The sequence below is a fragment of the Penicillium bovifimosum genome (genome assembly GCF_028826915.1).
Source record: "Penicillium bovifimosum strain IBT 22155 chromosome Unknown utg000005l_segment0_segment0, whole genome shotgun sequence".
In the NCBI taxonomy this organism is placed as follows: Eukaryota; Fungi; Ascomycota; class Eurotiomycetes; order Eurotiales; family Aspergillaceae; genus Penicillium; species Penicillium bovifimosum.
This window is the reverse complement of record NW_026622714.1, coordinates 6029976-6057857: the sequence shown is the minus strand read 5'-3', so window position 1 is coordinate 6057857 and position 27882 is coordinate 6029976. Positions and strand designations below refer to the sequence as shown.

The 27882-nt window shown below is 47.4% G+C and overlaps 8 protein-coding genes across 8 annotated transcripts; 4 read left to right on the top strand and 4 right to left on the bottom strand.

Annotated features, from left to right (window-relative positions):
• Window positions 1-474: 474 nt before the first annotated feature.
• On the bottom strand, window positions 475-4457 carry N7515_007520 (ferric reductase family protein; the record flags this gene model as incomplete). The annotated part of the gene is made up of 5 exons (XM_056668264.1): window positions 475-760; window positions 811-1909; window positions 2722-3123; window positions 3177-3909; window positions 3969-4457. The coding sequence occupies 5 exons, from the start codon at window positions 4455-4457 to the stop codon at window positions 475-477; spliced, it is 3009 nt and encodes a 1002-aa protein (XP_056521860.1).
• Window positions 4458-5039: 582 nt separating this feature from the next.
• On the bottom strand, window positions 5040-5398 carry N7515_007519 (uncharacterized protein; the record flags this gene model as incomplete). The annotated part of the gene is made up of 2 exons (XM_056668263.1): window positions 5040-5126; window positions 5177-5398. 2 exons carry the CDS (start codon window positions 5396-5398, stop codon window positions 5040-5042), a joined length of 309 nt encoding a protein of 102 aa, XP_056521859.1.
• Window positions 5399-8706: 3308 nt separating this feature from the next.
• Window positions 8707-10478, bottom strand: N7515_007518 (uncharacterized protein; the record flags this gene model as incomplete). The annotated part of the gene is made up of 2 exons (XM_056668262.1): window positions 8707-10307; window positions 10358-10478. 2 exons carry the CDS (start codon window positions 10476-10478, stop codon window positions 8707-8709), a joined length of 1722 nt encoding a protein of 573 aa, XP_056521858.1.
• A 2829-nt stretch (window positions 10479-13307) lies between these two features.
• N7515_007517 (guanylate kinase) lies at window positions 13308-13955 on the top strand (the record flags this gene model as incomplete). Its single annotated transcript, XM_056668261.1, has 2 exons — window positions 13308-13317; window positions 13384-13955. 2 exons carry the CDS (start codon window positions 13308-13310, stop codon window positions 13953-13955), a joined length of 582 nt encoding a protein of 193 aa, XP_056521857.1.
• Window positions 13956-14750: 795 nt separating this feature from the next.
• Window positions 14751-16946, top strand: N7515_007516 (uncharacterized protein; the record flags this gene model as incomplete). Its single annotated transcript, XM_056668260.1, has 1 exon — window positions 14751-16946. The coding sequence occupies one exon, from the start codon at window positions 14751-14753 to the stop codon at window positions 16944-16946; it is 2196 nt and encodes a 731-aa protein (XP_056521856.1).
• A 528-nt stretch (window positions 16947-17474) lies between these two features.
• On the bottom strand, window positions 17475-18891 carry N7515_007515 (uncharacterized protein; the record flags this gene model as incomplete). Its single annotated transcript, XM_056668259.1, has 2 exons — window positions 17475-18670; window positions 18717-18891. 2 exons carry the CDS (start codon window positions 18889-18891, stop codon window positions 17475-17477), a joined length of 1371 nt encoding a protein of 456 aa, XP_056521855.1.
• A 681-nt stretch (window positions 18892-19572) lies between these two features.
• On the top strand, window positions 19573-19971 carry N7515_007514 (uncharacterized protein; the record flags this gene model as incomplete). Its single annotated transcript, XM_056668258.1, has 2 exons — window positions 19573-19668; window positions 19696-19971. 2 exons carry the CDS (start codon window positions 19573-19575, stop codon window positions 19969-19971), a joined length of 372 nt encoding a protein of 123 aa, XP_056521854.1.
• Window positions 19972-23843: 3872 nt separating this feature from the next.
• Window positions 23844-24545, top strand: N7515_007513 (uncharacterized protein; the record flags this gene model as incomplete). Its single annotated transcript, XM_056668257.1, has 1 exon — window positions 23844-24545. The coding sequence occupies one exon, from the start codon at window positions 23844-23846 to the stop codon at window positions 24543-24545; it is 702 nt and encodes a 233-aa protein (XP_056521853.1).
• Window positions 24546-27882: the final 3337 nt, after the last annotated feature.

The following is a 27882-nucleotide window of genomic DNA, read 5'->3' as shown; positions in this document are numbered from 1 at the left end:
TATGAGTAAAGGAGATCGTGGGCTCAGAATCTCGTCTAGAAAATTGAGATGGGAATGAGGCGCCATTTCTAAAAATGAGACGTAACTGCCACATAAGGGATCCATGCTGCAATGGATTCCATATATGCTGCATGATTGACTCATGTAGCTACGTGAGACCCATGACCGGCCCGCCGGGAGGCCACAGCCGACCAGAATCCTCTAATAGACCATGATCCTTACCACGAATTTATGAATGAACTTAGGGACAGACAAATTGGCGTCATCCGCAACCATCAACCCGCGCGCGTATGGGGAATACAAAGGATTGGTTGGAGGACATGGTCGAATAACTTTAGTCAGCAATCGCTACTCGGAAAAGGCCCCACCCTCTGGGGTGGGCATGGGTTCCCTACGGTCTAAGAGCCAGAGAAAAGCGATGGCATCGTGAAGATAATATATTTGACTCAACACCTGCTGGAACTGACCATAGCCTTAGAATCTCTGGCGAAAGATTAGGTGGGAAGCGGCAAGTCTAGAAAGAGATTTAAGGTTGGGAACCACCCATCTTTCTAGCTCGCATGGGTTTGCTTCATCCTCCACGAGCGCGTCTAGGAAAATGTCTAGTTGGTCCCGGGAAAAGACATTATCACCTCCAAGCATGAGGCCTACTGCCATAGGCTCAAACGATCGATAAAAACTGGTCAGAGCTGGGTAACGATTGAGAACATAAATGGCCAACGTGTCTACCATTTTATTCTGAAAAGCTGTTCTTCTGCCTCTATTTAAAAGTCAGCAAACAATCATTCCGTAGAGTATGAATGAGCATACACTTGATTTGCCAAGTCTTCACTGGCTAGTAAGATCACACCAAGCCCTATGCAAGTAGCAACTTTCCACCAACGCTCGCCCCAGCGGCATTGATCGCTCAAAAAGTCGCGATCTGCTTTTTGCGGAACGAATTGGCTCCCATGAAAAGCCTGTAAGATAGAATCTCTAGCTATCGTGGGGATTGCCCGACCTTTTCGGTTAAGCGGATGACCGTTTTTCTCACTTTCCTTCAAATCATTGGCATGATTTTCGAAATGAATATGGATCCAAATCTGCGCAAGGCGGCGATTCACCTCATCTGATTTCGAAACTGAACCAGTGACCGAGTTCAGGTACCTCAGATATGTCACGCATGCCGTCAGAGACGAATCCAAGTCAAACATGTCAACACTAGGTAAGGTATGCAGGTGACAGTTGACTAAAAGAGACTTTAACGTGGCAACCTGGCCGGATCGCATAATTGTGATCAAACTATCACGGCAGTCTTCGACGTCTCGGGCTTGTCTTTCGCTCATTGTCTCGCCGGTTGCAATCTGACATATTATCGGAATGCAGTCAACGTACTCAGCTGCCTGGGTCCGGTTATCGACATGCTTGTAATTGTGAAAGGTTCCTATCTCGATCTCTAGTACTTCCAGAAACTTGAAATCTGGTGAAGTGAGAACTCTTCTGTGGTTTTGATTCTCAATGCCGAAAGCACTAGAATGATCTTCACTGGGCTTTGAATATTTGGGTTGTCCTTTTTCGTTGCTCACGAGGGGTTGGATTTCTGTGTTTTCGCATTCTGCAGAGGCACATGCGCCTGGAGTTGTCGTTTGGAGACATGTTGTCATTATCTCTTTGTTGTTGTCTGTGGGCTGCGTCAATTGTAAAGTTCCATTTGATGGCAGTGAGACTTCTGGCCGTTGTAAATGAAGCTGAGGGACATGTTTCAGTAAATGCTGACGCTCAGTACAGTCCTCCGTGTTGATAAAGCTGCATTGTGAGGTAGCCAGATATTTTTCATTCTGGAGTGCCTCTGAAGTGAGCCAGTCATCCCAATCAACAGGGTCATCATCAGAGATATCGGGTCTAGGGGCGCCGTGAGAGACTAATGTGTCTGGGTCAAATAATACCATCATTCATATGCTGGTCGGCGACCACAAAAAATCAATGGTCAACTTCTCGCAACGGGCAACGTCTGGATAGCAGAAGAATTGACTCGTGTTCAGTCAACTAAAGAGTGAAGAAGAACGTTCACTGAATTCGAGAGAGCTGGATACATAAAGGAAGAAAGCGAATGGCGAGAAAAAAAAAAAAAAAGGGCACACAGGGATCTTAAGCGCCCCCAAAAGGCGCATCTTGAAAGGTCACAACTGCGTGCCGTTTGGTTGCGACACCTTTTGGGTGTCGCAACCAAACGGCAGTTAATCAGTTGACCACGGTTTTCCCAACCAGCCAAGATGACACACTGTTGAAGCATGTTTTGCCAGTCGCCATGCCCTAATAAAAACCTCGTCAACATAATATCAAGGTCATGGTCAAAACGGAATACACGCTCTCTAGGAAACCGTGAGGTGAATCAGGATTGAAACAGACGCCGGCCAGGAAGTGGTGTACACTTTGTTTAGAAATCGGGAGGTGTGCCGTGACTGGAGTAAACAGGAGCTGATCACAGAAACATAGAGTACATGCTGTTCCTTGGACCGGGAAACATATTGATGAATTGAACGGGTTCACTGTGACGGTGAAGTGCAATAGTTGAACGGTGGAAAGGGCTGTTTGTTTTCTGGAGGGCGGTGAATCAACCTGTGGTCAATCGGTTCATTCGCTGGGCCCACCCGCTCATCTCCCCACTTCTCAAATTGGTGCCTTCTCGTTACGGTTGAAACTCCGTCTCATGTAACCTTACTCTCTGTTCGAGGTGTTTACGAACTAATTCTCTCAAACGATCTCGTACGTCATGCGATGCGGATACTAGGAAGTTAGCGTCTGGTTTGTTATTCAAAGTGATGGACTTACCCATAACCAGAACCTCACCGCGGTCTTCATGAGTGTTTGGCAGCCGTTTTATGTTTCGCCCGGAAGCCTCTTCTGATATAATTTCATCATATCGAGGCTTTCCATTGAAAACTGTCGCGCGGCGATGCTGACCGAACGGCTTGCCATGTTCTATCATCTGGTTTGATGCCACAAAAAAGGACATTTCGAGTATCTGTATCACACTATCAGCGCGAGTATAGTTAAACAAGAAGAGCCAACCCACATAGCCATCATCCAAGATATCATCACTTAACAAGCTGTTCAGAAGTGGCTGGGCTGCAACAGCAATATCTGAGAAATTCAGCATCGTTGGTTTGCTCTTTGAACATGGAGACCGAACTTACCCAATGTTTGCACCTCCCACACGAAATGTACCCGGCGCACATGTGACGTGCAAGTGTTGTACCCGTAGAGGAGCTTTTTAAGATAGGATATCACACCTGCTATGCCGAAATCGGTCGCAATTGCCAAGACGCATTCGTAATGGTCTACGGATTTGCTAACTCCATACGGCCCGCTAACAAATGCTGTCAAGGAAGTATAGCCATCCAGGGCTGTACGATGGTGAATAGTCTCAGTGAGGCCTTTTCGAGGTTGAACAAAAAGCTCCAGGACATCCTGCTTTTCTGGCGACCAAGATGTCACCATAAACGGGTGTGTCTGGGCCCAGGAGAATAGACTTGCCGCGGGTATCCAGAGACTTATGTATTGGCCTGCCTCGACATGTAGGGGCCTTGTAAGTGCAATCCTTACTTTCAGTGGTGTTGCCTCTTTGCTCTGTTTTGGTGTTTGTTGCACCCGATCACATCTGATAGAGGCACGAGAATAGGGACGTGGGGGGAAGACACCGTTCCTAATGATGAAAAGGAAAAGTTCGACCAGCAATGCAAGTAGCATTGTGCCAAGCGGAATGTAAACATACAGCCGGGGCAGCAGAGTACCGGATGGCAGATGCCGCCATACAGAATATATGCAAGCTGTGGCCAGGGCTTGGTGCAGTCGAAGGAATGGCTCGTAAAGGAAACGGCGAACGAAAGGGAAGGATGACAATAGAATTGCGGCCATGATCACAGAGCCCTGAGAAGGATTAGCGCTACTAATCTGACAGGGTAGGTTGAGCGAGAGCGATGACAAACAATTAATGCGAAGAGGTTGGGCTTCTCGCGAAGTATCCAGCTCTTCCGATCAGCTATCATTGCCATGATGATATGTAAACTAAGAAGAATGCCAGTCATCCAACCCACAGCCCGATGAATGCGCTTACACGTCATCAAAGAAATACCCATGGCGTTTGCAAGGAATCCCAGATGGTGTGCCAAGAACAGGAAACTCATGTTTATCACTGAAAGGGTTCCGGCGCGGTCTCTAGCCATTGTTGTTGACGAAGTCTTGAAGACAACAAGGAACACATTTGTTACAGCGTACGCGAGATATGACAAGACATCTGCTCGAGTGCAAGGAGCAATCAGCCTATGGCGACCCCACAAGTATGGATATGTTAAGTGTTTCGTAATGAGGAATGACAAAACTTTGAGTATATTCAGAAAGGAAGGGGCTATGCGAATGAGGAAGAGCGTTGTCAGTAAGCACCCCAGTGCAATGGCGTAAAAGATCGTGATTTCCATTGCCAGTCAGGACTTAGGTTATCACATATTTTTCAAACATTGCAAGGAAACCACGGCGCTTTATACTCCCAGGATATTAAACTTCACCAGTAGGATGACTAATCTTTATACCAGAAGCAACAACTCGTTCAGCGTTACCACAGTGCTTTATACTCCCAGGATAGTAGACTTCACCAGTAGGATGACTAATCTTTATACCGGAAGCAACAACTCGTTCAGCGTTACCACGTTTAATACTCAGACACCCATATCGCTGCTTGGAAGCGTTGTTACTCTAAGGTGTAGTTATACCTCGTGATATAGTTTATTGCAGGGCGGCTCATCTTCCTTTCCCTGCCCCAGTTTGGCGGCTCTTCCCGGTCAAGCTTCGAGCTTCTTCCTGCTTTATTCATGAAGCTCGCAATGATATTGTGGACTACTGTGGTATTTGGCTTGGCACACCCTCTGATATACTTCTTGACATAGCAAGTACGAGAGTGAAAGGAAAAGCAACAACTGTTTTTCACAAAAGGTCTACAGGCAAAAACATACTGCAAGACGGGCTGTAATACACTTAGTATACAGCACTGCGTTATAAAGTGCCTATTGTTGCTCCCTGAAAACTGTCTCCTCCCTGGTTTTCTCCAAATCACGATCTGTCATCACAGTCGGAGTCGGGTAATGAGAGCTCTGGCAAGTCAGCGCTCCGCCTGGTAGATGATGCCATGTAGTTTACATACCAATTGCGAAGTAAGAAAAGCCCAAAAGCCCGAAGAATCCGCCGACAAAATATGCACCTGACCAGTCTCCCGCATGCGAATACCCACGCATACATCTGCATCACACATCTTGCTATATTCAGATGCCTTTTTCAGCATATTTGCCTTGCGACGATACTGTTTTTGGTGCATCAATTTTCTCGTCGATGAATTCTTGGATCGCGTAGTTTTCAAAGCAGCCATTGTAAGCTGATGTCTTTCTCTTTTGAGGAAGCGACGGTCTATAACAGATCAGAGGCTGAAGGTGGCGCTTATAAAGGCTGATTTACAAGAGAAACTCAATAAAAACAGGTGCTATGTACTTTAAAATACAAGTGCGAAAAGTTGGATTTTTGAACCTTTGAACCTTTGATATGTGAACAAAGAAGCCACGATTTTCTTTGCGTGAAGGGACCGTTGTCTTGTGTTGATTAACGTTATGAACGACCACTGAAACAGCAAGTTAACCGCCATCGTAAAACTGCCGTCACCATATAGCGATTGCAGCCCTCTTTCACAGGCAGGTATGGCCCAAAAAGGTGCTGCAACGATTAGACTGTTCCCCCGAATGGTGAAGGCCGCGGGACATCGAAAAGTGCGAGTAGCATATGGCTTGGATTGGCTATGATGGGGAGTGGATCGCCGCCCCCAGATAGTAGAGGCAGCGGGACACCAAACAGTGTCGGGGAGTCTACGTGTATACAGTAACGAAATTAGCCATTTTTCGTGTTGTACAATACTTAGGGCCAACACGGCGGAATGCTGTGGCTGGCCCACCTGGGTAGATTGCGTTACTCAACTGTGCTCTAAAAATGTTTATGTCCACCATCGATAGACCAAACGTGGCCAACTGACGGTGGGCATATCACAACAATTTTTGTTGATGTGTTACTACAAACAGTGCGGTTCTCTTCTGTTTAACGGTTCAACACTGACGGATATTTCGGTTCAAACTAATTAACAGAACTCTAAACATACAGTGTCAAACAGACATTCATATGGTTGATTATTGCGGGACGATTTTGATAAACCCCACAAGTCTTTTGCCCATCTGGTCAATTTCCATTACCATAGATATTAATCTGGTTGAAGAGCACTGGTCTAAAGACAAGAAAAGCTGTCAAGTATGGATTCAACGGGATGGTCAACACATGGAGAAAGATGGCGGGCGGTGACGTTGCAATCAAATATTCCACAACCCAGGTGTTTAAACAGAGGCTGTGAAAGCGGAAGCTGCTGTTGAAAAAATTGGTGCACCTTTTACTTGAGGTAGTGTAAATAATATGATTGGCCAGAAAGTAGCAAATCCTCCACCCAGTCACTAGATCACGTGCAGCCCTGATACCCTGATACACCCCAGGTCTACAGCAAGAAAAAATTTCGACCCTGGCAGTCTATGTCGGATTAGATCGGATTGGGCCAGTTCGGAACGGGTCGGCCCGGTTAAGTTAAAGGTCTGGGAGCCATCATGATCATGGATATGTTCTAACCCATGCTGTTAAGATTTCGAAATCTTGTATTTTTGGAACCTTCTACGGTAGGACGCTAGCTGTCCCCAGATCACTCTCCAAAAACTACTTATGTGTCAATGTGCAGCGAAAGGCCGGATGTGTGAACATTCATCCTCAATATACACAAGTATTTCTCAGAACATGTGCCGTCGAACATGTGTGTATATTAGGAATTTGAAGGAGAGAACCAACCTTGGACATGCCCCTGGCAGCGGAACTCTTCAAATGACGCGGGCAAAGCTGTACTGGTATCACCAATTTAGGTCTAGTGGCACTCTGAACTACGCTAGAGAGAGGCTAGCCGGATCGCGCAGGTCTGACTGGAGGAGTCGTCGCCCATTCCCCCTCCACTCGTATATACAACTGGTGTTGGTAGGTAGTAATGCTACTAGAAACTAAGTAAATTTGTATTCTTCTAACTGCGTCTAGCGATATCCATTAGGCACAAATCCTGGGGTATCGACAATCTGGAGATGCCTAAGGTACAAGATGGTACAAGATGGCTCCCGTCATAGTGTAGATGAATACGGCATATAAACCTGATATCAAATCTAGCGAGGCGTTAACATGGTGTATGCCACTCATCAGGCAAGAATTGCCTTAGCACGATCTTTGAGAGACGCTCTTGCTTGTTCGTAAATAGAGGAATGCAGAAGGTAGAAATATTCCGATAAGTACCCTAATACAGGTTAGTGGGTCTTGGCGCCAGGGGTGGCGAAACAATGAAAGAGGTGATGACACCAACTTTCCGGAAGTACTGTATAGGGCCGAATAGTTGGTTCTATTTTGTGACTCTACACTGCCTATATTCCCACATATTACCAATGCAAGGTCATCGACCTTGTTTCGTATATGTATCTCCGGTGACAGCTAGAATCTTCCATGCAAACAGAAGAAATCCCCACAATTGTCCAAATATCCCAGTCTCTTTACCGAATGGCTAGTTTTGTTCACCGAACAAATGTATATATAGCGAGGCCCGCACAAGTTAACGTGCGTTCGTCCTTCGCCGTACACTTTCGCTGTACTACGCCTTACCCTCTTTGCAGCCACTGGTAGCCTTGGATATGCAATATGACAGTAAGAAAGTCCATAGCCATCTGAACTAGGGCTTTATTAATGAATACATTGCAGGTTACCCTCTCTCTTGACCTAGCAAGCATACGACCCATTCGCCTTGCACCCCCTCCGGATACACCACCGAGGTGTACTAGATGCGATTGCCTGGGCAGCGAAAAAATCACACGTACCACAAATCGCAAAGGAAACGCTGGTCGGCATTATTATAAATGCCTTCCTTGCGACAAGTTTCTTTGCTTTATTGATGACCGAGGCAATGATCCAACCAACCCATCCTGCCATTGCGAAGTATCCAGCAAGACATACTTGGCAGGCTCTGAAAAACGCGTTCCACGGGGCTTGTTTTTTGCTTGCAGGCTAGGAGCGTGCGACTTCCACCAACCCTTCAGAAATGGTCGAGGGCAGCATATTGCTGTCTCTTCCTATGACTTGGCCGACCATTTGATCAACCTTCGTCTTATTTAGTGGTTTCGGCAACAAGGTAGGAATATGCTACTGTCTTTTTTTCAATTGCAGCTTGCAGGCTATCAATGCTAAGACGTTTTCATAGCACATTCGATAAACTACCACTCGATCTTTTCAACCTAGAAGAGGCGAGCTTCATCTATCGAACTCATTTGGTTCTGCAAGAGCAAATCCAGCATTAGAATCCCGGCCTATCTTGAACGGAAAAAGGTGGTACTGATATTTTAAAGTGACATATTGTATCATGAAATTATTGGATACAAATGTTTTTAAAGATGCGCATATATGCTAGATCAATATCAGAAATGGATGCTATCATCGGAACTGAAACTTCCCTGAATATTATCAATCTTCTCCTTATACTTCTGAATTTTGCTCTTCAAGCTACCAAGTCGGGATTTCGCTGACATGTATTGATCTATTTAATGCACAGATAGAAGGACATTAAAAAAGGGATCAGAAACTTCGATATTTCGTATATCCTCGCTTTGCGCAAGCTGGCGACTGGTGCAAGAGATATTGTTCCTTTTGAGGGGCAGCGCGAACAATTTCCTCGAATGATTGGATTGCCCGAAGAGCAACAACGGAGACTCTCCACATGAGATGCACTTGTCCTTCGCTCCGTCCATCGATGAGCTCCCACTGAAGACGAACATTGGAGTCACCCCCAGGAGCTGATACCCTCATGAAGTTTAGTACCCCAGTCACTGTGGAGTAATCCAACCAGAGATTTTCTTCAGGACCAGGTATACCGTAGACAACGCTACATTCTGAAGAGTACCGAATCACTCCAGCAAATACCCCGAGGGTATCTCCTTCCTGAACTGAAATGATGGGACAAACTTTGAGAAATACATCATCTTTGGGTTGAAGGGTAACAAAGATAGACTTGTTTCGCGTTGTTTCTGCCTTTGGCTGCAGGTCAAAGAACCCACCGAGCGGTACAGCTGACGGCTCGTGTGATCCGCTCAGTTGGAAGACTGTTTCCTCTACGCTGGAGGACCACGGGTTGATAGCGCTGTTCCACGCAACTTCAGGAACACTTAGTCTGTCCGCTACAAGCGGCTGGCTCAGCCATAGTCTTCCTGTGAGATCGCCCTTGCTCTCCTCGGCCACACGCTCTTCCAGCTGTTTGATATGGAAGCCATACTTTCCTTCCCAGTCCCGGACCATCCTTACCAAAGAAGCCCCAGCTTCTGATGAGTAGCTTTTACAGAAGCGGTCGAATTCCTTTGTGCGATACAAGAGGATTTTGTAAACACCCGCGTTCCGCATCTCGAATAGTCGTTTCCAGAAAAGACGGCACTGGCGTTGATTAGCGAGGCTAAGTCCATAACCCGCTTCCCTCATGAAGCGCTCGGTGGCGACCTTCTCGGCCATCGTGAATTCATCAAGAGGGCCTTTGGAGATTGGCAAATCCTTTGGGTTAAGAAGCTCGGCGCCTTTCTTGATGATTTCCCAATACACGGTCTCGTTGAATCGAGACTGGATACTTTTGCTTGCCGAGAATGCATTCTCCTGCTTGATTAGTTGGACTGCATCGGGGTATTGCAACTTGACAATGTCATCCACGAAACTCTGGATCTCTTCAACCTTCGTTGTCATATTTGCCTGCTTTGACCGGTGTCCGTATCTTCCAAGTGGATCGTTAAGCTTGATACAGTTGACAAGTATGTCCTCGACGATACTGCGCGGCGCTTTCTCGCCTCGATAGGTGTACATGTCAGTCAAGGACATCCCAGCCTGAGGTATGCTCATCGCCGCGTTCGCTTCAGTCGTCGATGGAGGTTCGGCTGATATGTCCCCTTCCCGAACTGCTACGGCGTCATCCGCCTCTTGCGCCATATCTTTGGTAGTAGCCTTGTTCGATTTGGCTTTGTTTCTCTTTTTCTTCTTGTGAGACGGCACATCTAGCCCCTTGTAGTCCGCTCTACTTCGTTTTTCAGGTGTTGGGAGGAACCGGTAAGAACCACGCGTTGCCTCGGGATTCGGACTAGCTCTGGGAGTAAGAAGAGGTGGTAGATCTGTTATTCCTACCCGCAGTCTCATTTCGCGGACTTTTAATGTCAGTGGAAATAGTCTCCCAGGCATCAATCCAGGGGCTCACCAAAGTCAGAAATGCCTAGGATGTGTTGCTTAATAGGCTCATCGTTGCAGTCGCCGATTCCGCAGATTACAAGCAACTCCTGAACTTTGCCTGCCGTCAAAGACTGAAGATTTTCCTCCATGGCTCGCTGTGTTATGCTCCAGTGCTTACCAAGAGAAGTCGATGGGAGAAGTCGCGCTGCCGGTATTTTCGGTTGCGCGGGTAACACTAATCCGTAATAGGAACGGTTTCGTTATTATAGGAGCAAAGCGTTTCTAATTTATGATTGGCTCGTGGTTACTCCTTTCTCCACCTTGGAGTAGGGCCGGACCCGTCGTATGGGAGAAGAACTCGGTAACCCTACTGGCTGTCCCGCCGATTTACAGCCCTATCGACGAAAGTGGCCGGATATGGTTAGCGTATCTCTTACTCTTGAGAGTGCCACTAGACCGAAATTGGCAACACCTCACTCCGTGTGTTTCGAGCACCTTCATCGCTTCTTGACCTGGATGCCAGTGTCGATTTTCTCCCGCGGCGAACTACCACAGGGAAGCTAGGGTGAGCCAGCCTCGTTTAGGTAAATCGTTAACAGCTATAGAGGCAATGCGCAAAGGCGGTTCAAGTTCTGTATAGCAAACAAGGAACTGCGCTTATTGCTGCTTTTACCGATGTTCACTAGTGTCCTCCCTATAACTAGGTCACTGTAAATGCCAGAAATCCGAGGCATCCAGCATTCTCTATTGGCCTTGGGTTGCTATTCCGGGAGCAGGTACAGGAAGTGCAATGCGTGGTTGGTCTGCTACTCGAAAGTTCTAGGAGCTTTCGCGAACCATGTGATGATCGTCGTCGGTTCTAGTTGGAGATAATGTGAACCGACAGGATCTATTTTTTGTATTCTTTCCCCAATATCCCAAGGATTCGATGTTCTTGAGAACTGGCAATCAGATCCATCATCCCTTTGCATTCTGTCGTCTGCGTTGGGGAGAAGGGACTTTGGTCTGGAAGGATTCTGAGACACTATTGGTTACAGTAGAAAATTCGATGCGAATTTTGCCCGGCTACCAGATATTTTAAGGACTATGCACAAAGACAACAGGAAAAGCAGCAAACAAGATAATGGTCACCAACTATACGGCAATATATCTAGCTCTGCAGCAGTCTCCCCGAGCGTGAGATGAGACTTCGCCGACCCAACCCGGAGGTGACTACCGACTCCCATTTCTGTAAACAGCAAACACCCGCACACCCTAGCAAATAACTGACCCATTTCAACATCCCATGTTTGCAATAGATCGACCGGAAATGATTTTCATCCTAGATTGCTAAGACGTTAGGTGTTGTTTGTAGTATTCAAAATTGTGGGTGGCATACACAGGAGGGGCGGAGCATTAGCTCGGCAATCGGAGCACATATTTCCCTGCGAGTAGGGCTCGTCGACCTCGCCTCCACAAGAAGGGAATTTGCCGCATCGACGCACGGTCACGGATCCAATTTGGCCGAAACATCGGCTGCAGATTTCCCAAATTCGGTCGCACATCGTGAATATTTTGTGATTGTATTGAAAGTGTGGAGTGTAAAAGAAAGTGAGGTTCAAGTTTGTTTCAAATTGTGTTGTTGATTTTGAGATGTTTCGTAGATGAGCGGACACGTCGGATCTTATACATGGTTCAGACCACCAAACCTATTGCCTAAGCGCTGATGCAAGGCTGAAAATGACTGGGCGCTTACCCAAACATTTCACCTATCCAATGACTAGGCGTCTGGAAGCGCCTTTGGGATCAAGCATGCCTCAGCGGCAAACAGCTCAGATTTGATGGACCTAGTCATAGACATTGTGATAACGCTAAGATAGGCGCTAGCCCCAAAAAAATTGCCAAGAACGCGAAGTGAGCATTTCCAATTTCCCAAACCTTTCACCTGTCCAATGACTAGGCGTCTGGAAGCGCCTTTGTGGGGTCAAGCATGCCTCAGCGGCAGACAGCTCGGATTTGATGGACCTAGTCATAGACATTGTGATAACGCTAAGATAGGCGCCAGCCCCAAAAAAATTGCCAAGAACGCGAAGTGAGCATTTCCAATTTCCCCAGGAAACCGCGCGCGTATGTGTCTTCTGCGGGCCGATCTCCACATAGTGGCTAGCCTCTTACCCCAATACGTAATAGAGAGAACAATAACGCTCCTAGGCCGACGTCACTTGTTATGGGCAAAACACAGAACAGGTTTCATCATCAAATATAGATCACCAAAGCCGTAGTCAGCGGCATGGCAACAATAACATCTATAAATATTAATATCACATAGCCACGAATCAAGACGAAATGGTAATATCATAGAACAAGCTTAACAACAAATTCCTGGCAATCCATGTCACCTATTTCTGCTTGAGTATACCTGCAAAGCACAGGTTCCTGTTCAGCAATACTCGTTCTTAGGCGAGCGAAATTCCTTTGAACTTACAAGCGACCTCCCCTCTCTTCCTTTGTCCGTTGTGCGCGTTTGGTCCAATCATTCTTGGACGCTACTAAGACTCACTGTTGATAGGATCGAGCGCACAGCGGCAAAACTAGTACCAAAGTAAATACCTGAATCATTGCCCCGGCTGCACGTTTCAGGCTGCGCCAATTCACTCTAGATTGTGATCCTTCATTTCCGTGTGCACAGTTGAAGGCTCACCAATTGCGTCGACATGGCGGGATCTTCGATTCGTAATTGGTGCACTCTGGTTTGAATTTTGACATGATGGATGGACTCGTCGTTTCGCTTTGCTTTTCTCCGTATCGAAATGCTGGATAATGGTAACTTAATGAGGGTGCTATGTGATGTTAGCATAAAGTGGGGCTGCACATGACCTAAGCGAGAACGAGTGCCCGTCTGAGAAAAACCGAAGTCGATTCCACGTTCAGGGGCCTGCTTACAGTCAGGGAGCGAAAGTGGTACTGATTTCTGTGAAACAAATTGATTCTTTATCGAGATGGTCTCATGTATGTCTTCAACTTCAACATTTTAAACCTGGTCCTCAGGACCCAAACTAACACCATCCACGGCAGCACCTCAAGATCTCCGACCCATCGTCATCTCCGGCCCTTCAGGTGTCGGAAAAGGGACACTGGTCCAGAAACTTTTTGACGCACACCCTAATACATTTGGATTCACTGTATCCCATACCACGCGAAAGCCGCGACCGGGCGAAATCGACGGCGTCGCTTACTTCTTTGTCTCTCCCTCCGAGTTTTCCTCTCTTCGCTCCAATGGTGCTCTTGTGGAACACGCATATTTTAGTGGCAACTACTACGGCACGAGCAAACAAACCATTGATGAGCAAGCCAGCAAAGGATTAGTTGTGGTGTTAGATATTGAGATACAGGGTGTTAAGCAGATGAAGGCAAATCCTAGCATAGATGCGCGGTATGTTTTTATCAAACCACCAAGCTTTGAAGCACTCGAGACGCGTCTTAGGGGTCGAGGCACCGAGAACGAGGAGGATATTCAGAAGAGACTCACACAGGCTAAAGTCGAACTTGAATATGCCGACTCTCAGAGCAATGACAAGATCATCGTCAATGACAATGTGGAAAAGGCGTATGATGAGCTTGAGGAGTTTGTATTCAGGCTAGCATAGCATGACCATAGATGGAATAAAGCGGAGTTGGTGGACCAGCAAATTGATCGGTAACTGCAGTACTGTCATGAATGGATCGGTGGTTGGTCCTCTTGTTATGGTACCGGGTCTGGTGCTGTATCGGCACTTGTAATGATGATGAATTCATTTGCCCGATGTACATAGCTCGCTCTAAACACATGTTCCTATGTGCGAGTGCTGTCAGGCCTGCCGCGGGTTGTCGCAGCAAGGCGTATGTTAAAGGATTGAAAATGTGTTCGCTTTCAGTCAGCTTCGGACATTTGAAGAGCTGCTTCTGATAATCTTCACGATAACTATGTTAAGTGTTTCGTTATGAGGAATGACAAATCTCTGAGTAGGAGAATCGTGACCTTCATAGAAAGTGACCTTTTCGATGACTGCATTTTGGCGCGGAAGGGACAATATCGTTGCTTGAAAGAATACTGTGGCCAGTTGCTGGCTAAGTCTTGTGATCTGGACCGGATTGTCGAAAATACAAGGATACTGAATACTGTTAGTGTCGCTCTCAATGTCGTCCAGAGTAATCCGAAACCATCGAGTCGACGTATATTCCAGAAAGTAAAGGACTGAATTCAAAAGGCCAAAGCGTGTTGGTGCCTTTGGTGCCTGAGGCATGAATCGACTCTAGCCAAAAGGGTGAGTAAGCTGGTTGGTAAACATCTGGATGCATTCCGCTCTGACGGGCCACTCCCCGGCGCCAGACAGCGAACCCCTACTATGTTGACTTCGATTTGCATCATTCGATTACTTGCTGAATACTGATTTCAACAAGCGATGGAAGAAACAATCGCCGAGCTACGACGTCAGCTTGAGGAGGAGAGACAGGCGCGAGAAGAAGAGAGGAAGGCGCGAGAAGAGGCAGAGCGGCGAGTGCAGGCCAACACACTGTTTCGCCTTCTCGATCGCTGTCACAACTCTTTATCTCAAGCGATCCGAGTTGAGACGGATGCGACCCTCACGACCCAGGGCGATGCGACCGACCCGGTGAACCGACTTTACCCCAAGCGCATAGTCCCTTGGCTTGATTTCCCTCAGCTCCAGGAGCAAGTCTGGAGCAAATTCGACCGCACGGCTGCCTTTACCTCGCGCCCCCTCTTCCCTTCTGATACCCAAATAGATTATGTCGTTATGAATATCCAGAACAAGCCGATTTATTCGGAAGCGTCCCTTCGAAATTTTGAGCGAGACACGGTGGATAATTTTGTTGAAATGGTTATCAAGGCGTTGCGAGATGAAGAAGTCTTTCGGCATGAGTTTGGAATCCAGGGTCAAGTCACCTTTTACGACCGCGCGAACCCATCGGAAACTTCGCTGAAGAACAGCTTGGAGCAAATGAATCTTCAGGACGCGCGAACACCCCAACGACTCGCGAACACTAGGCCTGGGAGAGGCAGAGGAAGGGAAAGAGGAGCGGCACAGGGGAAAAAGAGGGATGGCACTGCACGAAGACGCAATCGTCGTGCCGACCAGTTCTGCGTGCACCTTGTGGCTGATGAACGACAAATACCAGTATATGCGGTGGAGTTCAAAGCGCCGCATAAGGTGACAATCCCCGAATTGGTGGCGGGTCTACACCAGATGGATCTAGCTCGCGATGTCATTAACCAGGAAGGAGACACGTTTGAGTTTTATGCCACCTGCCTCGTCGCCGCTGTGGTCACTCAGATATTCTCATATATGATCGACAGTGGGGTTCAATACGGCTACATCTGCACGGGGGAGGCTTTTGTTTTTCTCCATATCCCGGACGATGATCCCACAGTTGTTCAATATTTCATGTGTATCCCGAATCAGGACGTGCAGGCGGACGATGAATTGCGCCTCCACCGGACCGCCATCGGTCAGGTGCTTGCATTCACCCTCCAAGCGCTAGCCGCCGAAGCTCCGTCTCAAGAGTGGCATGATGCGGCACACGATAAGCTAAGGACCTGGGAGGTCGAATACCTGGATGTGTTGAGAAAAATCCCCGAGACTCTCCGTAAAGACCGACGAGCCTCCAATTATCGACCCTCGCACTGGAAACTAGAGCCGAAGACGCACAATACACGATCCCGTGCTCGCTGCAAACCAGACATGTCTACTCCAAAGCATTCGTCGACCGAAGGCAGCGGCAGTGATGAAGAATCGCATTCGCCATCCATCGCTGCAGCGGCTCGCAGCAGGTCGAGCCGCGGCCGAGGGAACAACCGCCAATCAACTAAGGAAAGCGAAAGCAGACGAGCCGGTCGGGACAACAAACAGACCTCTCGAAAAGATGGGCAATCTACACGACCCTACTGCACAATTGCCTGCATCCGCGGCATCGTCAACCGAGAATCTCTGGATAAAGAATGCCCCAACTGGAAACTCCACGGCGGCCAGAGACACTCTATAGGGCCGCAGGAGTTCACACGACGGCTTCACTGTCAACTTGCCAGAAACCGAAACCATGGGTTTGAACAACTTCACGTCTGTGGTCGGACAGGTTACCTCGTCAAAGCTACCCTTCTATCACACGGGTACACTGTTGTCATTAAAGCTACCACAATGGAGAAGCAGCATCGCCTTCAAGCGGAGGCGAACAATTATCGTCACCTCAGGAGCTTGCAAGGAAATCAGATCCCCGTCTGTCTTGGATCCTTTCAGCCACGGGTCGCGTATTGGTACCATGGTGAATTAATTGCCCAGATGATGGTCTTGAGCTGGTCAGGATCGCGACTTCAGCATATAATCAATGATGAGAATTCCAGTTCCTTCGATCAGGAGCGCAAGAAAGTTCTGACCGTGCTCCGGTCACACGGAGTTGTCCACAATGATAGTGAGTGGCGCAATATGTTGTGGGATGACCTCAGTGGCCAGTTAATTGTCATTGACTTGGAGGATATGAAATGGTTGAAGCGCCGTCGGATTCTTGAATCAACTTCTGGCAATATCTGGCGTGGTCATCGCGTCGGCGCGGGGAAAGCAAGCAAAAGCTCTTGTCTAGCTTGACAGTTGCCTACATATGACGACCGTCAGGCCACAGACCATCGCGTTAGTCGACTCGGTTGACGACCGTACCGTCAGATCATGGGACGGGAGAAATTATGTTTACATTATTAGCTTAGCTATCGCATAATGCAAGATAATTATGCGTTCCTGCAACTAGCACTGCCTACGCTGAACCAGCCTGCTAGAATGCCATCTCAAGAAGGTCGGGTGCTCATGACAACAAATCATATTGAACACTGGCTAATACGAGTTGCAGGTTGATAAATGTGTTCAAATTAAGGAGTGAAAGTATGGGAAACAACTGAAAGAGTGGGGGCCTAAGATCGATGGTCCAAGAAAAAGACTGGCAGGTTAGCAAGGTACCTAAAGGGCAAGGAAAATAACCAGAAAAATAGTGAACGCCTCAAACATTAAACCAACATCCAATCGGCGACACAGGTTTCGTCAGTCCTGTCCACAAACCAAATATCGTCGCGGTGTTATGCCCCTTTGCCTCTCCATTGTGCGGGTGCCCTCTCTTCCTAGTTCTCAACGTCCTTCTTGTACCCAGGAGCCCTCTCTCTTCACTTGGCTCCCGGCCTTTGTCTTCGCTACCCAGTTTTCAACACAAGTAACAGCGCCAAAAGGCGAGTTCTTCTGCTCCAATAGGAACGACAAAACTTCAGCTGGACTGAAAACTTGGTCTGGCACCTTGGAAGCAAATTCGTTGGCAAATCTCTCAATCGCCTCATCGCCGAATTCATGCTTTGATTCCTTGTGCTCTGCCGTCTGCTTGAAGACCGTGTGAAAAAGTTGAGTGGAAATCTTCTTATCGGCAAGCTGGAAATGCACTTTCTTGTCTGCGCGGCCAGGCCGAATGAGTGCTTCATCCAGTTGTTCGATATGATTGGTCGTCATAACAAGCACCCGACCTTCTTGAGACGACACACCATCAAGAACATTTAGAAGACCGGATAGGGTGACTGCAGAGGCTGACTTGTCCTCTTTGTCTGTATCGGAGTCGTCCCTACGCCCCATCCCAGCGGCGTCCACATCCTCTAGGAGAACGATGCAGTGCGGCGGAAGCTCAGAAAATAGCTTCATCAGCTTGCTGTCAGAAATCCCTGACAGTTGAAGCGTATAAATATCCAGTTCAAATTCCCCGGCCAGGGACAGACTGAAGCTGGATTTTCCGGTTCCAGGAGGTCCATATAAAAGGTATCCTCGTTGGTAGGGAATGCCGCGGTCGGCGTACCACTTCTGTGTATCTTCATTCAGAAAGTCCTTCACATCTCTTAAAAGGCCATCTTGTACTTCTTTGTCCATAATGACTGTTGAGACGGGTCGAACTGGTCTCAACCTGGTTTTCTTCCAGTCCCCTTCACGGTGCTCAAAGACAGTGATCTTTTTGTCAATGTTATTAAGGTAATTTCCTCGGCACTCTTCAACGAGCTGTTTAAGAATATTTGGATAAAGGCCAATGGAGGAGATGTAGATGTCTTCTCGATGGTCTTTGACAGCGCAGTGAAGTATGAGCAGGTGTCCCTTATACCAAAAAGGAAAAGATCCATCCCAAGGCGAAAAGGTCAAAGGCTTTTTCTTTTCTTGCTTTTGGATGGTTGTTCGCTGTGGAGTTCTCACACGAGCAATTATTGAGTGAGCGTTGCGGACAAACGGTTGGTGAGCTATCCAATCGACTAGCATGTCATACGCTTCGTCATAATATGAGACATGGATTGTCGAAGCTGCTGGCTGTCAGACTCATCCCATCACAAGGGAAGAATTACGAACTGAAGTAGCTTCTTACTAGCTCCCCAATATAGCGGACTGCATAGCGAATGAAGAGGACAAGCATTCCTAGGGTACAAAGGAGTCGAGTATAGCTGTCCAGGTTACCGGCAAGCAGCTGCTGTGCAGAGGCAGAGGCCATACTGAAACCGGGAAAAAGAACATCCATAAGGGACATCTGGGAAGGGCTGTGGTATGAACCATCTCCGCTGATAGCGTTCATTCCGTATAAAAGAACCGAAAGATATGATATTCGTAGTTGAGATAAAACAAGAAAGGGTTGTGACTGCTCTCATTTATATCTTCATCCCTACTTCTTTTCAAGTCGCATCGTTTGCTCGAGGACAAAGGTACGAGAGCTGAGCTGCATTAGTTAATGCATACAGTGTGGCGTCATGCAGGTATCCCACGGAAATTCCACCGAAATCCCACTAGAATTCCGTTCGAACTACTAAGTAAATTCTACAGCTATAATATTCAAATACGGAGAAAGACAAGATAATATTTCTCAAACAACACCGTTCAAGGATGACTCTTTTCTTCTTCAAGATCATTTTATTCGAGTGAAGTACAATTTGACAAGTTAACGATACCCAAAGTCACGTGCCTGAGGAGCTCATGATTTGGACGAACCGAGGGAGATGCCCAACCTTTGCCCCCACCCAACACAAGGCCACTGAAAATAATGATCACTCCTAGTTTTCATCTATATCTGTCGAAGGCCACTACTACTACAAAGTCGCTGCGACGTCTCTGCATTCTATGCCATAACTAAGCGATTTCCAACCAAGTGTTTTCCCTTTGAGGTTGGATAAGCCCATCGCAACCCTCCTCGCTGCCCGAGGCAGGATACTCCGGCATGCTGCGCAAGATAAAGGTCTCGAAATCTGCGACAGAAGAGGAAATTTTGGATGAATGCAAGAAACAGGCAAGCCATACATTCGCCATACAGCTGGTTTAGGTCAATAATTAACGTCTACAGGTCGGTCACGATAGTTGCAAACTTATCCGCGGCCCAACGGTTGAAGTTGTCTTTCAAACCTCGCCTCCTACCGATACTGTTGCGGTTGTTGTTGATATATCATCTGCTGGCGGTGCGATCAAGATTGGGGAAGCTTCAAATAACAATCTTGGGGTTACTGCGGTCGGCATGGTGGGAACCGAGGATGCAGACAGTTTGGTTATCATGCCATGGGAGAGCGGATGGTGGTATTATACAATCGGTGTTATCACCGTGCGATATATCGTGAAAGTATAATAAGAAAATGTATATTGCTTATTCACATCACTTGCCGGCGCTGAGCTCCGAAAAAAAGACACGCTTCATGTGTGATCGATATGGTGATGAATGGGAGGGAGGCGATATCGTATGGTTCTGTCATCCAAACACTCGAGGCCATATGTTCGGACATCACAATAGCACGAGCATCCTCATGTGAAAGCGCAAATACTCTCCCAGAAAGAGCACCTGACAATGTTAGTCCATTCGTCAAGGAACTGTGAGGAATTCGTCATACTTGGTTTTGATTCATTTGGCCTTACTGAGGCGGCATCGGATTGCAAAGCTTCAACCTCGGAGACGGGAGTCTCTATAACGTTACCAGGGGATAGATCTAGGTGTTCAAGATGGGAAATTGGCGATAGAGTAGAGCAAGCTTGGGGCTGATGGCGAACCAACTGTATGCCTTCAGCTGATTGCTCGTTATGCTCGGATGTTCGGTCAGCTGAAGATTCAGTTATTATCCTCAACGTATCATCAAAGGCTCCAATACTAACCATTGCAGTAATCAGTCCGAACGAGCCCTTTAATGAATGGGGACTTGAATTTGTCCCTGTGCTTTGCTACTTCACCTGGGAGGCGGAGCCGGTATGCTTCCCTCATGTTTCCAACCGCCGTCTGACCCAGCCCAAGGGCGCATGGAATTACCACTTCTGGCCCACAGCGAGTTCGGAGTTCCCTTAAAAGTTTTCGGTAATCCTCTCGTCTCTGTTCTGCCTTGGTGTGGGGGACTTTTCCAGGCTCATCAGCCAAATGAAAGGCAGTCTCAATACGTGTGTTCTGGTGCGGCTTGACAGATCTCCTAAGCTCAATCATCTCAGCCGCTTCGAATAGCTTAGACAATGCTTCGGGGATTGTAAGAGAGGAATAATCATGGTGTCTGGTTGATCTATTCATCTTCTTTCCTGAGGATCGCTCGTGCAACATCTTCGAAGCCGGGATAAATGGCAGGAAATACAAGAAAATTTCATTGAAATTAGGTTGGGATCTGGCTGGGAATTATGCGAAGCATCAATATTAATAAAAGATATGTGGTCTTTGCATAATGCCCCTTTTTTGTACGTGGACACGCACGAAGCTACGCATTGAACCACATGACATATGTTTATTGATTCAATTGGGTTGTCTCACTCTTGGAAGGCGCTAACTTATGCACACCACTAAAAGCGGCAAGAGCTGTAGGAGCGAGTGATGTGATAAAGGATGCATGCATGCTGGCTTTAGATGTGGCGAATAGAATAGGCGGAGAGTCCAGTGGAAATCCAGTGGTATTGATTGTCAATCGAGCGGCATGAGCTCGACCAGCCCATTCTAAATTCTGAGCCCTTAGCCATCGCTCCCGCACCCAAGGTAGGCTTCGTGTATGTTGATCATCATTTTTGAAAGAAATACTTTGCATCCTTAATATCGTTACCAATTCCAGATCCCCGCTTTTCATGCGAGTAAGACCCTCACGTTCCAAGGATCATATCCGGCCCCAGAAGAATCCATAGCGTGTTTACTAGGCACGGTCTTGGTCGCTCCTAGGAATCAGAATCATAGTTCCCAGAGGACCCACGGCTCCCAGGAATTATGTAGCTACAGGGAACGAGGTGGGTTCCTGAGCCTCGGTGTCGGTGGGTCCAGTGGGTCACCCCACCGGATAATTGACAAAAGATACTTAATTCGCCCGAATCTCCCCAGTGATGTCATGTAGTATTTGGTGCAAACCTACTAAATATCCACTGGTATTTCGCAATATTTCTCAAACTCAACTGTCAACTGTCAAAACACTGCACTAAGCAAGGTTGTTCGACGAATCGAATATCGATCAAGGTCAATACGTTTCATGCATGGTAGAAGAGAAAAATGAGTAGAAGACAGATAGGAAACATGTGTTTTGTGCCACTGTCTTTATTTAAATGATAGCTGGAGCCATGGTCTATAGTCAAGGATCTTCGTGAGCTTGAAACCAAAAGAATGGACCTTGGCCTAATATTCCAACTGGTCGCGTCAACAACAGCAATGCTTTGCTCCGGCTCAAGTCTTGCATTCTGGCTCCTATACACTAATGCTTTAAACCTAACAGAGCGGAGCAAAAATCGACTCATTTATAGCCAGATTATAATAGGTGGCATTGTTATTCTTGGCTCAATTGCATCTATGATACTCGCATTTAAAACGACGGCCTCTGATAATGGTATGTAGATCAATTTGTTCAGCCAGATATAATTATCCTAACCAGATATCAGATCTGTCGCGTTCGATATCTCCTATGGAAATCGGCTTTGTTTTACTTTTGCTCGTTCTAAACGAAGTAAGTGCAGTGAGTAAGAGCGAGGACGACACTAATACTCTTTTATAGTATCTATATATTTCAACTTTACAGTCATATTTGACTCATATGATTGCCGGCTTATTTTTTGTCAGTGCAACGGTCGTTCTGTCTTTAACCATTTACCAATCGGTAAGTTTGAATTAGTCGCTACCTAAGAAGTTTCTCGTTAACAGATCATTTCAGCGGCATCGCAATGTTTTGCTTACGTTATTCACGTTTATGGTTCTCGCCAGTCAAGGCTTTCTTCATGCTCAATTCATTCGATTTTGGTATATATGCATGAAACCTATGTCTGTATCTACCACCACGTTCAATTTAGGTTGGCGACATCCAGGCCCCACGGCTCCCAAGCATCAGAAAGCTCTCTGGGTGGCATCAATTGGGTCAATTGTGTTTTCCCTTTTTCACTAGGTACAACAATTCTGGTGTGTATAAGACCATGCCTGTGGGTCCAATTCACGACGGTATGTACCTTGACCAGAACAATACCCCAGTCACTCATTTGCTTCACAGCTCCAAGTTGCCATACTAAGCCTGAGGAAGGTTGTGATTTCGACATGTGTTTTCTGATTAAGGAAGGATGTTACTCTGACGGATTTCTATACTTCATGGACAGAGATCGATAATGGGCCCTGCCGATCTATATTTGCGAAGAAATCTTTATACGGAACAATTCATGTCGTTTTTTTCACCAGTAGAATGTATCCTTTGTTGAGACCATTCCAACCCATCCAAAAGAGCTCAATATCGCAGTAGTAGACGGAGGTGCACTCAGGGTGACTTCAATTTACTTGGATATAAATGAATTTTGTTTAATTTAGCAAATGACCCAAGTTGAAGACTCGTGACATTTCTTAGGACAGGGATTTTCGTATGATCTTGTGGTTCGTAGGTGAGTTAGAGCTCGCAGAGAGCCTGGATTCCAACAGAACAGATGAGATTCTGTAGGGATCGCATGGTTTCTATTGGGTAGTGCTAGCTAGGCCACATAACTAAGTGAATGAATGTAACGCCTAGGCTACTCCCTGAGCCGTGGTATCCTCAGGCACCGACTCCCTGGTGAATGCCTGAGGCCAACAAGAAGTGCAAACCCTGCAAACCCTTGATAAATCACTATTTTGCGCGAGAATTGCGACGCGGTCTGCGCCAATGCAGCATCACCGAAAACCGCCGCGTTTCAAATGGCTTTTATACTCTTGTCGCAGACACTACGGCGATTCCTAGCAGTATGTTATAGCCTCAAGGACTGGATAGAGATTGCGTTGATTTCTCCTTTGTCACGCCTGATCCACTGGCCCACATGTCACGATATTGAAGCGGTATAAGTCGAGCCCGTCCCTTTCTATCGCAAGAGCTTCCTGACCAACTTACATAGGGACCTCAATACGATTACGAAGCAAATGAAACTAGACAAGGAAAGGTCGAAACCATTAGCAGGGATGCTCAAGGACAATTTATCTCTGGTGGGCTAACTGGGATTGTGGAACTCCTTGATGATGGTACCGTCCTCAAATCGCCATTTCCTGACGCTGAAATGGAAAACCACATCCTGGACATTGCCAAAGAGGCCAGTATTTATCATCGCGTTGGCCCACATGAAAGGCTGGTACGGATATTGGATCACTCCAGGGATGGCCTTATTCTTGAGTATATGAAAAACGGTGACCTCAAAACCTATCTTCAAGCCCAAAACTCGATTCCGATGAGCCTGAAGTTGAAGTGGGCATACCAAATTGCGCAAGCCGTCTCTCTCCTACATAGTAACGGCATAATCCACTGCGACATCAAACCGCGAAATTTCCTCTTGGACGCGACTCTCAATATCAAAATCATTGACTTCTCTGGCTCTTCGCTAGACGGGTCTAAACCGGCCTCTGGTGAGGGAACTCGATTCTATCTCCCACGACATTGGAGAGACCCACCTACCGTGGCTACAGATTTGTTTGCGCTCGGGTCGACTCTTTACGAGGTTTTTCAAGGAACCAGTCCCTACGAGGATATCCCTAGCGATAAAGTGGAAGAATATTTCAAGAGAAAGGAGTTCCCTAATGTTTCTGCTATTCCATACGGACAGATCATCAAGCAGTGTTGGTTGTCCCAAGTCGATTCAGCCGAACATGTGCAGGCTTTCATGCGAGATATAATTCGCAGCAAGCTCAACGCCGACCATATCCCTCATCTCGATGGTTTAGACATTGCTCGGGGTATGTTGATTGACCAAGTGGGGTATCCTTAGGATCGGAACAGTCGATGCCGGTTTGTCTTGCTTTGAGGCATCGATTGAAAGTTCTGGTCGTCGTGTCGCATGATGTTGGACAGCCACGATAATGCTTGGTGGACACAAGATATTCACACATCCTAGAAGCTGTTAACTATTGGTGTTTTGCTCCTTTTTGATGGGATCCAAACTTTGATTGCACTATTTCGTCGCTAGATAGAAGGGCGATAAAAGATGGCGCCGATGTCTGCGCAGATATTAGGAACCACGGCTGTTGAGGTAGCCGTCATTTATACTAAAGCGCCTGCCGTCTGGATAGGCGTCCAAAAGCGGGGAATTACTGCCTGGTAAGACGCCAACGATATGCCAGCAAAATATTCCTTGGGTTTTCCGCCGGGGGAAGGAGGGGGGCGCTACATCACGTCACATACGTTCAAACGAGGAAGGGTAGCTGCAGTCAGCACACAAAAAAGGGAGACAACAAGGACCCTCATTGGAGGGCGAATGTCGCCATGTTTCTACTGGATTTCCACTGGGTTTCCCTTAAAAGCCTCTAGTCTAATATTGTCACAGAGCATGCATGTATGCAATCGATGTCACATTAAGATGCTTGGTATCAGCTTAGCGCGTGAAATGCGGATATCGGGATCACCATTATGATTATCAATCGGAGAAACAAGTATATTTTTGTAGCCATTCAGGCATTTTTGCTGGAATACAAGATAATTTTAGGAAGGTGAGAATTTATGCGTATTCAAGACTGCGATCTGGCTCACAGCAACTCAGATGGAATTAAAAATCGTGCAAATACGGGATCGTCGAATCCGAAGCGACGGATCGCATTGGAAATACATTTTTGTGATCCGCTAGCGCCTGGGTATGCATACCGAACCTATATCTTGTGATCAAAGAATAACTTCCCCAAAGACCGAAAATCCGAGCAGGCGATTGCTTGGTTGCTAGGTTTAGATATGAGATCGTCGATGAGGCATTTTGCCATTGGATACTTGGGACAGGGCGAAGGATCTGTAGTCACCAGGGAACCAAGCCACGATGGAACGGAGCAGCGGAGACAACGAGCTGCTGGGCAGATCACGACCAGGCAGCCCCGGAGCACGGACGACACTAAGACAAGGCATTGGTAAATCATCGAATCGAGGACAAGGGAGGATGACCGAGGGGAGCAGACAGAGCATCCATTTGAAGAACAAGTAGACTATGCAGGCCGAGTTAGCGCCCTGTGAACGAATAATCTGTACCGTATTGCTCTTCCAAAAGCCGTGCAACCTCCTTACAAAACGCCACCTGCGCCAAGAGGCCGAATCCGATCCCAAGAGTGGAATGTAAAGGCAACAAGGGCTCAGCCGCAGTTTACGACCGAAAAGTAATATGGGGCGAATGGGGCAGTCGGCGAGTCCTATTAGGCGGGCGAGACTGCAGGGGCGCAGGCGGGGTGCGAGTCATCGAGACAGGACTTGGGTAGCGGCAAATATCGAGAGAATCTCGCAGAAGCTGGGCTTTGTCTTGGAAAGATTCCATGGCCGAAAGGATTCCAGGCGAAAACTGGCGTTTGACATTGTATGGAAGAGACGGCTGAGAACATCTTCGAGATGTGGTGGTTGTGGGTACTCATAAAACAGGGAAACTGGCAGAGAATAGAGAACTGGGGATGGGGGAGGACGGGGGATAGTGTATAGGGGAGAGGAGAATTTGAAGGGGTTTTGAATTACAATTTTGCCATTTAGGTGGAATGTAGTCTCTTTATAGACGACGGTCGCCCGTGAGGCGGAACCTGCCTTCTACCTAGCGTAGAAGATCCCGACTAGCTCCTAGAATCCAGGCCACTGCATCTAACACGCGGATCTACACCAGTTTCATAACCACGGGTTGTAGCTCACCGGCAAAAATTACCACGACTCTTCCTTACGGACGACCTTTGCGATGTATACCCCACACTAGTCGTCAGCCTGTCCTCCATTCGGTAGGTGCAGGTGAAGGTGTGATCGTAGTACGGTTTCCGTAGTCGCGGTCCGGCATTGGCCGTATGATGTATCGTCGACCGAGGTCAGGCGCGTGCGAGGCATTTTTGCTATTGGCCCATATCGCCGCATTATGCTTTCGAGATCATCGATTGGGTGTGGAGAAACCGGAGAGACCGACGATGACGACAATTGGGCGCCACGGGATTCGCGACGAGGCAACGGAGAGTCGTTCTGCGACATCAGGGGCTGTGCAAATGTAACCTCAGATGGGGCGGATGCGGATGAAGCGGGGCATACGGCATCGAAGATAGTATGCTGGAACTTTGCAATGCGTTGGAGGCCGGTGGAATGAGTGACGCCCAACGAGCAAGGTGCTCTAGCAGAGAAGGCGACCTAGATAGCTTCGTAGTACGATGCACTGTCACCCCCCTGGGAAAAGACTAGGAGGAAGTATCGACACAATAGCGAACGATGCGGCTGCGGGCTGGATCATCTCATCCCAGGGGTTCTGCTCCTGGGCGACTGGATGACATGGCAGCCCAGGCCGGCCAGAACGCTGGGCGTCAGATCGAGCGGCATCTCTGGTAAAATGAAAGGGGGCAGTGCGTCGGGCTGAAAGCAAATGTGCAGTAGTCGGTGGGGGCCAGAATAAAAGAAAGGGGGTGGCGATGAGTGCAAGATAGAGAGGTAGGAAGAATGAAAAAGTGAGAGAGGGGGAGGAAGAGCAGCGAAGACGGGTCTTTTATGTCGGCGGCATTGGAAGGAGGTTACGTGACGGCGTATTGGGGCGCTAAACCTAAAGAGGAAAAACTAACCGGATACAGTAATTCACAGGTCCCAATATTACATTTACAATCAAGGAAAGTAGGTTGATTTAGATGAAATTTTACACAGTTGGTGTAGCTTTTACAATATAGTTACCTATTGTAGTGTGGATGTGTGAAGCAACACGCAGGGTAGGTGAGCGGTGCGTCACGGCGACTCGTGGTACTCGTGGTACTCGTGGAACAGATAAGCATATCCTCGAAAAGGACCCGAGAGTTTTATTGCCATGTGCAAAGAAGCAACGAGTACATATAATAGGGACAAGGAAGCATGCATACCTAAGAAAGTTGGGATCCAATAGTTCAGGTTGTCAACAAGATTGTGGCATTCGATAAAAACTTTGATGGGCTGCCTTCGTTAATCAACGATGGCAGGATTTACAAGTAAAAACACTTTGCTTCCACGACTGGGCGCAGAGTGACGCAGACTCTTTTAGCAAATTCCCAAGAAGTGCGGGCCGGCCCGCTCGGGCGGATATTGACCCGAAGTGGGGCGGCAATGATCGACGACCAGACGGGTACATGAATTGGGCATAAGTATTGTAGTCG